This window comes from Thrips palmi, unplaced genomic scaffold (assembly GCF_012932325.1).
Source record: "Thrips palmi isolate BJ-2018 unplaced genomic scaffold, TpBJ-2018v1 HiC_scaffold_11, whole genome shotgun sequence".
In the NCBI taxonomy this organism is placed as follows: Eukaryota; Metazoa; Arthropoda; class Insecta; order Thysanoptera; family Thripidae; genus Thrips; species Thrips palmi.
In genome coordinates, this window is record NW_023144622.1 from 10,002,381 (window position 1) to 10,018,096 (window position 15,716).

At 45.0% G+C, this 15,716-nt stretch overlaps 1 protein-coding gene across 2 annotated transcripts; it reads left to right on the forward strand.

The window, feature by feature from the left end:
• Positions 1–254: 254 nt before the first annotated feature.
• Positions 255–13,891, forward strand: LOC117639368 (glucose dehydrogenase [FAD, quinone]-like; the record flags this gene model as incomplete). Of its 2 annotated transcripts, none has more annotated exon segments than XM_034374954.1 (10): positions 255–397; positions 750–861; positions 3,120–3,269; positions 5,608–5,868; positions 6,600–6,731; positions 7,398–7,499; positions 8,872–9,063; positions 9,728–9,841; positions 11,394–11,612; positions 13,636–13,891. In XM_034374954.1, coding segments are annotated over 10 exon segments (1,584 nt in total), but the record flags the coding sequence as incomplete, so codon positions are not given.
• Positions 13,892–15,716: the final 1,825 nt, after the last annotated feature.

Sequence of the window (15,716 nt, forward strand, 5' to 3'; positions counted from 1 at the left end):
TTTGCGTTATTTTTTCCGTTTGTTAATGATGCGAGTCATTCCTACCTTTGATCGTCATTTTCACCGAACTAGTTTCAGTTACTGACGGCATTACAATAAGAAATGGTCATCCGACATGTTGCATATCATAAGACACTCTCAGGTTAGACCACATATTCCTCGTTTCGCGGCAACAAGCAATAGTATTTTGACTGCTTACGGCTGAACCGCTCTGTTTGAGAATGGAAGTTTTTTAACAGTGTATGTTGACACAGGTTGTGCTGCTTGAGGCAGGCCCCGAAGAACCCCTCGTGCAGCAAGTACCCCCATTCAACTCACACACCTACTCCAACAGCCTATATGACTGGAAGCTCGCAGTGCAGAAAGCACCCAATGACCACACCGGCATCATTTCCAGGCAAGTGGTTTTACACTTCCACTATTTCACACCACTTTTCACTTCCATGCAGCCTACTTCGTGGTTTGCATAAGGTGGGAGTGAGTCTCATTTTTTTTTATCATTTTTTCCTTTTTCTTTTCTTTCTTTCTTTTTTTGGTGGGGGGGGGGAGGTCATATGTCCTTCAGGGGGGATCAGGGTGACAAAAAAGGATACTAGGTACGTTGCTCATGGTGTTGCCACTGCCACGAGGTCTGCTATCACGCTTGGTCAAAAGATTCCAACCCGCTGTAGGCTTAACGGACGTTGGATTCATTAGACCGTTGTAGTACTTAGGTTGGCTTTTAATGCCACAATTCTCTCCATGTGCAGGGCCAAGATGCTGGGAGGATGCAGCGCTCACAACGGCATGATTTACCTCCGTGGATTGGAATCCGATCACCAATGCTGGGAGAAGGCTGGGGCGAAAGGATGGGGCTTCAAGGTGCGTAGATGAGAATTTTCCTAGTAAAGGAAGAGGTAAGGGAGGGTGGGGCACCATGACCATTGGGGCACCATGGCCACCCCCCTCGCGCTCGGGAACTACTTTGCCGACGGCAACCGGTCGACCGGACTTTCGAGAGAATAGGATTCTAACTATTTTCAGCCAGAGCCCTACCTTCTAGCTTCAAGGGTACGACCATAGCACCTCGCCAAAATTTTTGTTAGAGCGTTTTGGCTAAATTGGGCGTATTTCAAATCTGGGATATTTTTTCTCACTGTCACATTTGAGGAGATACGTTCGATGTCTTAGGTTTTTCTCAAAGTGTCGGCTCTCCGGCAAAATATCCAACATCACATTTAATGCTAAGTAGCTTTCTGCTTGCTCGGGGAGCCTTAGAGTCGTAAACTGCATTGTGGGGAGCCATGACCACTTTTTAGTGGGGCACCATGACCATACATATTTGAGTGGTTTTTCTCATTTTTTGGTCTGATAATGATTCATTCGTCAAAAATTTGCTTTTTGCTTCAGAAAATGTATAAGGGTTGAATAATTGCTGCAGAATAGATAGTTTTATCACAAATCGTGAATCACCAGGATGATTAAGAATGGTTCTGAAACTGAGACTTGAAATGGTAGTTTCTCTTGCACTCAATGAGCTCCAAACCGCGAAAGTTGGCCGCGAAAGCGATTCGTGGCTACTTTGCACCGAGACGGTTCTGGCATTATGAGAAACAGCATCTATTTCACTTGTTTGCAGTGTAGTAACCGCGACTATTTTCTTAAAATTTACCAAATTGAAATCTGCATACGAATTTGGATTCGTCTTAGCAAGACATAAAATGTTAACACATGTCATAGCTTTGGATGTGAACTTTGAAAGCCTTAGAGCATTAATTGTTTTAAACCGTCCATTTTAAGGCATCTTAGCACGTTTGAAACTTCGATGGTTTTTAGAGTGTTTTTTTGTTAAGTTGACCGGCCTGATAGTAAGGACAGCGATAAAAACAATTTTAATGAGAATACTGGTAGAAAGTACACTTCTTGGGCCAAAAAATTACTGTGGTCATGGTGCCCCACGGGGTGGTCATGGTGCCCCATTGGTGGGGCGCCAAGACCACTTTGCGTTTTATTTTCCAAAGTGTTCTGTGGCCTGCCGTGCATTGCAGACAATTCCAGTGGGGGGAAAGAGGTCCTTGGAGGTCCAAATAATCCCCTCATGCTGGAAACTTCACTTTTCGAACCACACGGTGGAGTAGAGGGAGGCACAAAAAAAAGGTGGTCATGGTTCCCCACCCTCCCTTAGCAATTATCGGATTCTCGAACGGTGTTTACAATGATTGATACCAACTGAAACTAATTAAATGCTTTACCAAAACTGTTCACAAAACCGAAACCAGCCAGTAGCAAATGTGTCTTGCCAATTTGAATTTTGTCACCGGTTTCACTGAGAATGAAAAAGTCATGTTCAATACCCAATTTTGGGCGAGGTATTATACTTCATCACTCAAATTTGGGCGAGGATTGTTTCCTCGCCCAAATTTGGGCAAATTTGGGCGAGAAGCGTTCCTCGCCCAAATTTGGGTGAGGAAGGGAGTATTAGCTATCTATGTATATGGCTCCGTAGTATTAGGACCCAAATTTGGGTGAGGAAACCTTCCTCACCCAAATTTGGGTGATAACGAATTCCTCGCCCAAAATTTTAGTCATGATCATGACCCTTTCATTCTCAGTGTTTGCACAGAATTGTCCAGTAGATCGAAGGGCCCTTTTCAAAAGATCTTATCTGCTCTACAAACTGAAGTGTGTACTCAGTATGCATCTACAGGTGCATACTTATAAGTACACACTTACAGATGCATACCAAGCTGAGTACACATCTACAGATGCATACTTGGCAGGTATGCATCTGTAGATGTGTACTCAGCCAAGTATGCATCTGTAGATGTGTACTTGATACTGGGCATTTATACGGTGACAAGTACACACCTACTAATGCATACTTGCCAAGTATGCACCTACAGATGCATACTTAACAGGTATGCATCTGTAGATGTGTACTCAGCTAGGTATGCATCTGTAGGTGTGTACTTATAAGTATGCATCTGTAGATGCATACTGAGTACACACTTCAGTTTGTAGAGTGGGCGCTCCTGTTTAAAGAACCGTGAAGAACCGATTAGACTTTTTCCAGACCTTCCTTAAGAAGATAGTGTTATCGATCACAAACTGCCAATTTTCTTTTTGTTTTTCAAACGTAGGAAGTGCTCCCGTTCTACAAGAAGTCTGAAAATGCCCTGGACTCAGACTTGGCAAACGACAAAAAATATCACGCCACCGGAGGACCAATGAGCGTTCAGCGGGCACTCAACGTGGACCAGAACGCAAAGCTGTTGCGCACTGTCTTCAAGGTAACTTGAACGTCTTACGACGGTTCACACAATTTTTTTCACAACTTTAATGGGGGACCCTGGTGAAACTTTCAAGTAGGCTTCAAAATAATCCCAGAAAGTTGAAACTTTGCTTAATTATTAGGTTCATTATGGTGAGTTCCCAAAACAAAATTCAATCCAAAATGTTGAACGGTCTCTGAGAAAAGTGGCTTTTTAGTGGTTTTTAGAGCGTTGGGGAAAAATCTTCCTGCGTCTTTCATTGTGACGGAAAGTCTTGAAAAAATTTTTGGGTTGTCTTAAGATGTATTGAAGAGATTTTAGTGACGGAATTTTCAAATTAAACTTCTGTCCTGAGATATGAGTTTTCAAATTTTAACATTAAAAAAAAAGTGATTTTTTTCCCTTTTTTCAAACTTTTAGGTGTGTTTTAAAAAAAGTAGGGCTGATATCAAGATTCCGTCACTAAAATTTGTCGACAAGTCATCAATGAATAGAGTCCATGCAATACGACTCATGTAGATGTCAACCAGGAACGCAGGAAGTCTTTCTACGACAAAATTTTTTGTCGACTGAGCAAAGCTGTGAAGTTGAGCGTAGAAGCCAACGACAACTGATCTCAATGTTATTTCCGTCCAAATGATAAAGAAACTATCCACTTAGCTTAAAGGTGTTCAACCTGTTGAATCTGAAAGCTTCTATGCACATTTTTATCTATAAACTTTAAAAATACTATTTTTGGCAATTTTGGCGATTTTTTCACCAGGGTCCCCCCTTAAGTTTCGCCAGAGCAGTTCCGGCTCGTATCTAGTGGGAGGGTCACGGGGGTCATGTCCTCTCATTTTGCCCTTAATAAAAACACCTGGTGGGCTATTTATCATACAACCCGCCTTACGTAGGCAAAAGGTGTGACATGACTCTTTCCTTGAGATTGTGGAAACATGTCCGGAACTGTTTCCCATAAATTTTCAATTTTCATTATATATGTTTGGCACATTTTGCGCTACTATCAAAAGCGGGCTTTCAACCTCCACACGAAGTTGTTGAGTCTGCCGTGGACTGGACGATCGGCTGCGTCGCTCTTATCGCTTCGGCCAGAATTCGCGAAAGCAATATAATATTTTCACGACGTGGCGTCGAATTCTTGGCTCACCAGTGATCCACACTGCAAACAGTTTACATTGCGGCCAAAAGCAAAGGACCACATAGCTCAATTACTTACGTACTTTCCACAACAGAAGTGCGTCTCATATTACCCCGAAATTGTCTCATATTACCCCGGCCTACGGTACTGTGGGCATGAGTTCGTCTTTTCAGCGTGAAGCTTGAGCCGAAAAGCAAACTTGCAAGCTCAAATTAAAGCTTTAAGGGTGCGAGGGTTCAGCCTCCATTATGGTACTGTGTGAAAGGCATGAGAAGTTTCGGTGTACTGACTGATGGCAGCCGGGGGGATGGGGGGATCACCTGGTATTTCTAATGCACTGCGAGAAAAAACTACAGAGAATCCTGTTAATTTTTTCACAGCGTCGCTCTGTACCCAAAACCACAGTGATCTCCGTCTTTTAAAAGACGGAGCTCATTGTTGTTTTTTGTGTTCATCTCTCTGTTGTCCGAGCGGCCAATGCCACATCGGGACGGCATGGTCGAACCCTCATAGGTCACCGTTGGGTCCCCGAGGACGTCGACGGGCACCTCACAGGGTCCCCGATGACGATGTGAGCATTTTAGAGCTGTGTTCTGACCATTCGTTGAAAAGGTCTCGCCAAGATCTATTCGAATCAAGAATAAAAAAATTCTTGGTCAACCCCTTTTTTCCTGATTGGTCAACTGGATCTTGAAAAAAGGGGGTTAACCAAGAATTCTTTTTATTCTTGATTCGAGTAGATCTTGACGAGACCTTTTCAACGAATGGTCGGAACCTAGGTCTAAAATGCTCGCATCGTCATCGGGGACCCTGTGAGGTGCCCGTCGACGTCCTCGGGGACCCAACGGTGACCTATGAGGCTATGACCATGCCGTCCCGATGTGGCATTGGCCGCTCGGACAACAGAGAGGTGAACACAAAAAACAACAGTGAGCTCCGCCTTTTAAAAGACGGAGATCACTGTAGTTTCGGGTACAGAGCGACGCTGTGAAAAAATTAACAGGATTCTCTGTAGTTTTTTCTCGCAGTATGGTATGCAATAATTATTGCACTTATATTGCAAATAACTTTTTCATGGCGCTTCTAATGAAATAAAACTGTTATTGCTTTGTCAATTAGTTTATTATTACACTTAGAAAATCACTGCAGGGGTGCCAAAGTAGGTGTGAGAGGGTGACGTCACGAAGCTCGTTACTCGACGCAAGTCGTTCGCAGGAAGGTGGGCTGACCGAGGTGGACCTCAACGGCGGCCACGACGAGGGCTTCGGCTGGACGCAGACCACCACCAAGCAGGGCCGGCGGGTCAGCGCCAACACGGCCTTCTTGTACGAGCAGCGCAAAACCCGCAAAAACTTGCACATCTTGACCGAGGCGCGTGTGCGCAAGGTTCACATCAACGCCGCTACGAAGCGCGCCGAGTCGGTCGAGTACACTGACAAGAAGGGTGCCACGCACATCATCAAGGCGCGGCTGGAGGTACGTGTCCGTCCACTGTCAGAAATTGCCGAGAGAAAAATGGAAAAATCATGGAGTTTTTGCGAAACTTCTGCATGGAGCTCTCCATAAAGGCAAATTCTGGGCTTTCTCCGAAAAGTTTCGGAATTTTGAACAAAAAAAAAAGAGGTTTGCAACCAGTTGAAAAATGAGGGAAGGTGAACCCCTACTTGTTTATCTTAGTCTTCATAATATTAGGGGAATGCTGCAGGATATAATTCAGCTCTAAGGAGAATGTCCCTTCTTTGACCATTTCAGACTAAAGAATGCTTCGGCGAAGCCCTTTTTAACATATCTCAGAAAAGACATGCATTTTACCTCCCATCAGGACCCAAGTAATGTTCCGAAGAACATTTGTTCAAGCCCTGAGAAAATCTTTTCGAAAAAAAGATGGAAAACGAATGGAGTCTCCGAACGTAATTATAGAGTTTTTCTCCATAAAATTTCGGAGCTAATTTCTAACAGTGCAGTCATCGACAACAACCACTTCGGTAAAACTAAAGCGCTTTTTTCCGCCTCCCTCTAATCGTAGGGCTGAATTGGGTTAAAAAATTACAGGCTAAGAAAAGAACAACCATTATCGACCAGTTTGGAACAGTCTATTGGCACTGAGCCATCCGCCGACCAGTTATTTCAACTTAACACGAAAAACTGACTTAAATTTTAAATACTGACCACTTCCTAGAGATTCATGTGATGTGGCTTGCTCGCAGATCGTCCTCAGTGCAGGCACCTACTTCTCTCCACAACTGCTCATGGTATCTGGAATCGGACCGCAAGAGCAACTGAAAAAGGCGAAAATACCTGTCATCTCGCATCTTCCAGGAGTCGGACAGAATTTGCAGGTAACTTGATGGCACATGGGTTATGCGGCTGCTTTGCCATAGTCCTCTCAAGACCATTAATTGTTCCTTATTATGAGTATTTTTTTGGGGGGTGGGTGGGTGGGGGTATTTTTTACCCCCTTGCCTTGGTTCCTTCTCACATGTAAATGTTAAGCCTAAGAGCTGTCACAAGTGCCATAAGAACCTTATCGACTATTTTTTAGAAGAGAAATTTGGAATTTCGCATTTTCGTGCTTGAGAAAACGAGCAAGGGTTAGACCTGGACTGAGCATTTCAGGTTCCTCGCCGCACTGAAAACTTAAATTTCTGGAATTAACGAAATGTACCTTTGGCAAAAAAAGTTGCCGAAGGCACCTTCCCAAATTCATGAAGTTTTTGGTAGTGGTAGTTTACGAATATTTTTGGAAATGTACATAGATTTTTCCTTACTGTACGAACGTTCAATGTAAATTGATGACGGCTCTTCGTTCATTCGTGAAGATTCTTCGTTTCTTGTAACAATAACGTTCATGAATTAAGGAAGGAACCTTTGACAACAATTTCGCCAGAGGCCTACTCTACAGTGTGCAGCACACAAGATCTTAGACATACATACGGCAATTGGATTCTTTTAGGTAAGGTTCATGTCACGCCGTCGTGCTTCTCATGAATTCTGATTCGTTGCAGGATCACAACATGCCTGCCAGTCTGCCTGTCATTACGTTCACGCGAACTGCAATAGTGCCAACGGTATCACAGTTGCAGAAAGACGCCAAGGATTATGCAAGGGTAAGCTGATCCCGTGACGCCGTGGCGGACCGGGCAACGCCCGGCTTGGGCATGTCAAGTGCCGGTTTAGTACCAGGCTAGTGTCGGGCTAGGACCGGGCAACTTTCCCACTAACCCGGCGAGGGCCTTCCCTTGCATACGCAGGGCGCGGGCGGACGGCGGCCGGGCAGACGTGGCTGACTACCGTAGGCCGGGGTAATATGAGACAATTTCGGGGTAATATGAGACGCATGATTTTTATTGTTAGAATTATAATGCTCGTGGCATTTGATGACTCATCCCGGTCAAACTTCTCGGCGAAAAATGGTACCAACAAAGAGTAATTAATTTTTTACAGTAGTGGCTCTCTTTGTGGCCGAATAGCGAGCTCAGAGTGAATCTTACGCAAACCAAACTCCGTCTCATATTACCCTGAAATTGTCTCATATTACCCCGGCTTACGGTAGCCGAGCGCCAACCCCATCACGGGGTTGCTGGGCGACGAGCGAGTGTCTGCCCCGCAGTAGACTGATGAGTCCCAAGGGAGGCAGCTCTCTCATACCAGGGGGCGGCAACGGCCTAGGAGGCGCGTGAAGCCATGCGCGAGTAAGGTGCAGAGGTTACTTATTTTGCTTCGATTGTAAGATCTAGGCCGTTGATTGCAAAACGCTTTGCACAGATCAAAAGAGCACAAAATTTGGGGTGCATTAGGCCTAGTGGACTGCCCGATACTTCCAATTCAACAGAACACAAGGGCGAAATCATTTACATCAACATGGCGTATTCGAGTTTTTTCCTAAATTTTATGATTTTTGTGTTTTTCGGTGTTTTTACTGCACCTTAATACTAGGTAAGGGAGGAGTTTCGAGAAGGGCAATTAGCCTGATGCACCCCAAATTTTGTGCTCTTTCGATCTGTGCAAAGCGTTTTGCAATCAACGGCCTAGATCTTACAATCGAAGCAAAATAAGTAACCCCTGCACCTTACTCGCGCATGGCTTCACGCGCCTCCTAGGCCGTTGCCGCCCCCTGCTCATACTCAGGGGAAGTCCCGCATAGGTGCGGGAGAGATAGTGCGGGAGGCCGCACTACACGGAATCATGGGTCGAGAATCTTGCTTGCCATGGCGTTACCCTAATAACGTGAAAAAATGTCCCAAGTTCCTCCCGTCGACGGTACTTAGAAACTCCATGTGAGCAGCTTAAGTTGGCTTCAAGTAGACTAGATTTTACCCCAAACCATCAATGTCTTCACGGTAAAAACGATGCCTGGTTTTCCCAGGAAGCCTATGGAAAAACCAGGAACCGTTTTTACCGTGTTTATTCTTCTTCAAAGAAGCAAAGCTGCTCTGCTCTTCGAATACCCTCCCGTAAGAGACTGTGACTTGCCCGCAGGGTGTCGGTCCTCTAACCGTCAGGGGCTTGAACCCGATGGTAGTGCGCAAGCGAAGCCTTTCGCAGCCCAAGAGCGACAAGCGTCCGTACATCCAGGCCCAGGCTTTGGTTGAATGGTCGAACGGCAGCCTCATGCCTTTCTGCACCGAAAGGACGCCATCTCCCAACTTCACCGCTTGCTATTACAACCAAGTGAGTAGACTCCACAATTTTAAATGTCACTACAAAATGTGATGTGTGCTTGCGGCACTATGGAGTGTATTTACTGAGTGAGGGCACTCTCGTTGCACGGTGCATTCACCCAAGTACACACTAAATGTTTCGTCCAATTTTGTTCGAGATATCAGTTTTTTGTGCACACGAAATTTTCGTACAATTTTCGTACGAAAAACTGCACATTTTACGCCTTTTTTGTACCAAATTGTACAAAATTTTGTACAAATTTGTACGAAAAGTTCGTGTGCACAAAAAACTGTGATGTCTCGCACAAAATTTGTACTAAAATATTTAGGGTGTACATTTCGCTGAAAGTGTCTGTGACAGGCACCACCACACCCCAAACGGCATAGTGATTGTGTAAGAAAAATACATGTAGACTCCAGCGCAAGTGTTACTTAAAACATTCAAGTCAGAGTTAGCACGCTTTGGACCTTGTGGTGAATGTACGGTTGTAACTGACAGGTGTATTGCTTAGTATTGCTTGGTAGAGTTCTCTTAACGACTAGTTTCTTCATGTTTCGAACAAATGTCTCTGTATTTTGATAAGTTTGTCTCGTAATGTACTCAGAATTAGCTTAGTATAATGACACCTGTCACAGGTTTCATTTGCAGAGATGTAACCATCGAAATGTTTCAGGCAACCATAAACGTGGTGCTCCTCCATCCTACGGATTCTGGAACTGTGACGCTGAACACAACCGATGCATTCAGTCCTCCGTTCATCTACCAAAAGGTTTTCACCAGTAAACAGGTAAGCTTGTTCCTCCCCAAAATAAAGTTCAAGTGATCTTGCCACGGATCAAGCTTACTTCTCACGGTTCAGGTCAGACGACATTAAAACGAAATGAAGTACGACTAGGTTTACGTCAAGGTAAACTTGAAAGACGACGAAATTCCCTGACATTTCCCCTATTTCAACGACATATTTTTGCCTCTAATTTCTTGATTTTTACTCTTTGTTTGAACTTTGGCACCATCGATTCCATGGGGTGCGACGGTCTAGGGTGAAATAACTCACGCACTCTCACTGTAAGAATTTGTCACTAAAAAAACCGTGCGTGTATGGCATTTTTATCACTTGAAAATGGTGACAGTTTCATCACAAGTTTTGAACATCTTCATCAATGCTCCTTCCTGCACTAATTGCATAGGCGTGACAACATTGTCATCAGCAAGTTTGATGACATTTTTGAAAGGGAAATTAACCTGTCAATTTTCATCAAGTAAACGTCTTAAACGTTTTCTACTGAGCTGAATCTCCCATTGATATTACCTCAGCTCGAGCTCCAAGTACATGCTCATTCATCAGCAGGGATCCTTAACTTAACTTAAGGGGGCAGTCTCGTCCTTGTACCCTGTTCTAGGGGGGTTTTCCCCCCCTCTTTTGATGACGATGATTTTTTAAATATACCTCTTAGAGACAAAGGGTAAAAACCAAATGAAAGAACGGAATTTTTACAACATTTTAAAAAAAAAATATTTTGTTTTGTCTTCAGTTGTAAGGGAGTTATAGGTAATGCAACAAAAGCCGACAAAACATACAAAATTGCACTGCGCGACAATTTTCCCCGGAAGTTCTTAACTTTTTGGCAATCGGTTTGCGGCATCTTGAAGATGAAAAAATCCTCTTTACTTTAACCTACAATCGTCCATATAGCCCAAGGATTACACTTTTTAAAACGTAACCAAAAACCTATACAAACTTAGGAACGGTTTTAATTTAGGTTTCCCTTGGGCTACATGGACGATTGTAGGTTAAAGTAAAGAGGATTTTTTCATCTTCAAGATGCCGCAAACCGATTGCCAAAAAGTTAAGAACTTCCGGAGAAAATTGTCGCGCAGTGAAATTTTGTTTGTTTTGTCGGCTTTTGTTGCATTCCCTATAACTCCCTTACTACTGAAGACAAAACAAAATATTTTTTTTTGAAAATGTTGTAAAAATTCCGTTCTTTCATTTGGTTTTTACCGTTAGTCTCTAAGAGGTATATTTAAAAAAATCATCGTCATCAAAAGAGGGGGGAAAAACCCCTAAAAAAGGGTACAGGGACGAGACTGCCCCCTTAACATTTAACTAACACTGCTTTCATAACGTAACATAAGACAATGTTCACTACAGGTTAAGGGTACGGACTTTTGAAAGTACTTCCAAAAGTATATCCACAAAAATTCGAGACACAAAAAAATAACTTACCCTTTCGAAAAGATGTTACAAGTTAAGGGTAATAACTTTAACTCTTATGATAACGCTATGAGGTAAGTTAAGGATCCCTGTTCATCAGTCCATTCCTTTGTGCTTTCACCAGGACGTGGTTGCCATGGCGGCCGGCCTCAAGGAGGTGACGGACATGCTCTTGTCGTCCAAGGCGCTCCGCTCCGCGGGGGTCAAGGTGACTCTGCCGGCCAAGGGCGCGGCGTGCGGCGCCAACAAAGTGGGCAGCGCGGCGTGGTACGAGTGCATCGTGCGCACCAACGGTGGCGTGACCTGGGGACACGGCGTCGGCACCTGCAGCATCGGCTCTGTGGTGAGTCTGCGACCAGGGGGCGGCAACGGCCTAGGAGGCGCGTGAAGCCATGCGCGAGTAAGGTGCAGGGGTTACTTATTTTGCTTCGATTGTAAGATCTAGACCGTTGATTGCAAAACGATTTGCACAGATCGAAAGAGCACAAAATTTGGGGTGCATTAGGCCTAGTAGACTGCCCGATATTTCCAATTCAACCGAACACAAGGGCGAAATCATTTACATCAACATGGCGCATTCGAGTTTTTTCCCAAATTTTATGATTTTTGTGTTTTTCGGTGTTTTTACTGCACCTTAATATTAGGTAAGGGAGGAGTTTCGAGAAGGGCAATTAGCCTAATGCACCCTAAATTTCAAGCCCTTTCTATCGGTGCAAAGTGTTTTGAAAAACACAGTCTAGTTTTCATAATCTCGAACAAGTGCGCAACCTCTGCACTGACGGCGCGAGCATCGCTTCACGCTCTCCCTAGGCCGTTGCCACCCCCTGCTGCGACAGAGCAAGCGCGGGAAGGGGGGAGGGAGGGGGCATCCATCGCGTCAAGAAAAGTGGGTTGCATGTGCACGCTTGAACCCATACAAAGTATTTTCAGCATAGAAAGTACAAACTAATTTACTTTGTTATACGAAGAAACATGCCGGGATTAGGGGGGGGGGGGCTAGAGAGCCGCCTGAAAGGTAGGCAAAAAGTGCCCCTGTAAGCAGGCAAAAAATGCTACTTTGCCCCCCTACCGTTATGCTCGGGTTTTTGGGTGTGTTGTACGTGTATTGTTGTGTGTCGATTCTCTAGTTCTCTCTTGGGTTTGTCAAGGGTAAAGGCACCCTGTGTGGTCTCAGGAGTAAAGGGTTGATTAAATACTTTTGGTTGTTAATATATTTATTATGATCTAGTTGGTCAGAATTTAGGTACTCGCGTCAGACAGGATCTCCAGGCTTGCTCACCCAGGCACAGGTTACAAGTAACAGTTCATGAGACACGACTATCCTAAGTCCACTGAGACTCGGGGCAGAACTATTCTAAGTCCGTTAACAGCAGGACGAAACTATTCTAAGTCCTGTATGCTAATTACCAGAGAGTAGTCCGGCTGCGAGCAGTTGGGCCGAAAGGGAAGAGGTGGTGCACCGGTCAAGCGATGAAACTCTTCTGACCGGCTCGTCGCGCTGTCCGAGGCGACGAAGCCTCGGCGCGACTAATTAATTCTCCCCTCTATTCGGCCAAGCTGACTCGCACCAATCACAATACAACTCGTCATCGGTACCCAATGGGGATCACTCACAACTACGCATTTCGGGTGACCAACAGTGGGGGTACCTTTGACCCATTTAACTTTATCCTAACGCTACCCCCATAGGCCGCCTGTGGATCCGCCACTGTTTACGAAGTATTTTCTTTGTCAGCTAAACTATTCTAAAAATACTTTTTTATAACAGGCTGCGTTTCTTCGTAATGTTTTCAGCGTGTTGTCCTGCCTAGTAGTCAAAAGGTGACACTGGTCGGGTTGCTCAGAGACCATCTTGACCTGATTGGTTTCGAGTGACAGTTAATTACTTAGATCTGACGAGTCAGCACTGTACATCCAACGGCAGTATTTTTAGTACCTTTTTTGGCGATACAATTGAGTATCGCCCATAAACGGCCTTACGGAAAAGTATTGCCTTCAAAACGGCGATACACAAAAGTATTGCCAAAATTTGGCGAAACTTTGGAGTATTGCCACGATTTGGCAATAAACGTCGAACAAATCAAGGGGACAAGACCTTCGTTTAATGCCGTGGTTTTGGCAATACCCAAAAGTATAGGGCCAAATTTTGGCGATACTTCTGTGTATCGCCGTTTTGAAGGCAATACTTTTCCTCAAGGCCGTTTATTGGCGATACTCAATTGTATCGCCAAAAAATGTACTTTAGTATCGCCTTTGCAATTGCAGTGAGGGTGGTCTGCTAGCGCCTTAGCGAGAGGTCGGCTCACTCTTCAGTGGCTATTGGCTAAGTCTTGAGTGGTCTTGCAATGCGTGTTTTTTTTTTTTAGGTTGATACGCGGCTGCGCGTGCTGGGAGGTGTGAAGGGCCTTCGCGTCGCCGATGCATCGGTCATGCCTTGCGTGCCCAGCGGCAACACCAACGCACCCACCATCATGGTCGGCGAGAGGGCGGCAGACTTTATTAAGAAGGATCATGGTGTGGCGTGAAGATCTATATTACCAGGAAACCGGCGGGATATTAACTGCAGCCTGCAATGCTCTACATTTAAAGCACAAAGAGTATTCGATGCAAGTCGAACATTAAATGGCCTACGCTAATGCATTCCGCTTTCTGGCCCTGTTCCTCAAAACACGTTCAGCGCCATGGCCCCTTGGCCTGAATGCACTCGCCCTGAGGAGGCGATTTCAGAACGAACGAGAATGGCGACGAAACCGTCAGATTGGGCAGCCAACCAGCGAACCAAAAAGAACTAATTAAAGTAAATCTGGCCTTTGCCCTCTGCTATTATTGAGGGAGCTGATGACGAAAATGCCATCTATTTTGACCTCAGACTGTGGTTCGAATCCCGTTAGAGTTCAACATTGGCGAAATTCGTACATTTCAAAGTCTCGCCATTCTGTGGCGAGAAACAAAAGTCTCACCAATTTTTTGGTGAGAAACAAAAGTCTCACCATTTTTTGGCGAGAAACGAATGACTTATCAAAATCTGGCAATAATTGCAACCCCACTCTACTGGATACCGGGAAATATATCTCAGTCAATTATTGCCATATTTTGGCGAGACATTTGTTCCTCGCCAAAAAATGGTGAGACTTTTGTTTCTCGCCACAAAAATGATGAGACTTTTGTTTTTGTTTCTCGCCACAGAATGTCGAGACTTGTTTGTGTCACCAAATTTTGGCCATCAGTCTCGCCATTTAATTTTCAGTGGATGTCTATCGCTACTTTCCTTTTTTTAAAAGTGTGTTTGTAATTTTGGCCGCAGTTATACTTAGCACACTGTACAGTTGTGATGAACTCAACGGCAATTAAGGGCGTAGGAGCGGGTGGCTACTCTGAGAATGGTAGCATCCGAGAGCGTTTTCGGGTGCATCTGCAGTCGTCTGAGGCCGGGCCCCCGATGCCCCGTAGACCTGGTTCGCAGACAATGCACCCTCGGCCGGCTGTTTATGGCCGGTCTGCCGGAGTGCGGGTGAATGACACCCCTGGCACGGGGCTCGGCCTGGACCGCACGGAGCAGATCGCAAGCTTTTCGCGAGCTCGGGGCCAGTCTTCAAGTTTCAGGTCAAAATCAAAAGTTTTGACCAAATTTGACAAAATACTTTTTGCGAAGTACTGATTATTTCTATGTAGCTAAAAAAGTTGTTCTCATTGCTCTGTTAAAAGTGGCCGCAGAAACTTAATTTTTAGATGGAAAGATCGAAAATTTCATCCCGAGTACAATGGTGAACATCCCATGAGTGTCAAACGACGCGTTAGAAAAATTTTAGCTTTCAGGTAGCGAAGGGACCGCCTCCCTTTTGTGTGGAGAGGCCTGCTTCACAATGGGCTGCGCCGAGGCGACGATGATGACAGGCTGATTTATTACCCCAAGACCCAAAATAGGAATTTTCAAACGAGCCTTTTCGCGTGTTTGGAACATGCGGTAATGGATTCTTCGTTGAAAGCTGGGTTAAATGGTGTTTGAATTTTTGTTCTACGATAATTTCTACCAAAATCGCGACGAAAATCGGCCAAAACTGGTCGGGGCCCGGTGCCGCCTGCCTTGCAGACGGATCCTCGACGGCTCCCCTATTGTCCGCCCGGCGCGTCACCCCGAACCCCGACTACCTGGCCCGAGCTCCGCTGTGCGACAGAAACAACACATCGGCCGAAGCAGCCTGTCTCTCTCTACTGGTGCAGGACCTTCAAATCTGAGTGATTTTCTGGACCACACGACGCGAGTACCACACCTTACCGATGTGAAGTTAGCGTGACCCAAACTTGCCAGCCCGAAAAAAAATTCACCAATCGTTAGTTTTTCTAGAGGAATGGAAAAAACTTGCCCGTGCTGACAAAGGCATGGGGGATGTGATGGTCCATTTTTTCGCCATCTCATTAGATTCCGCTCGGTAGCTTCCTGAAAATC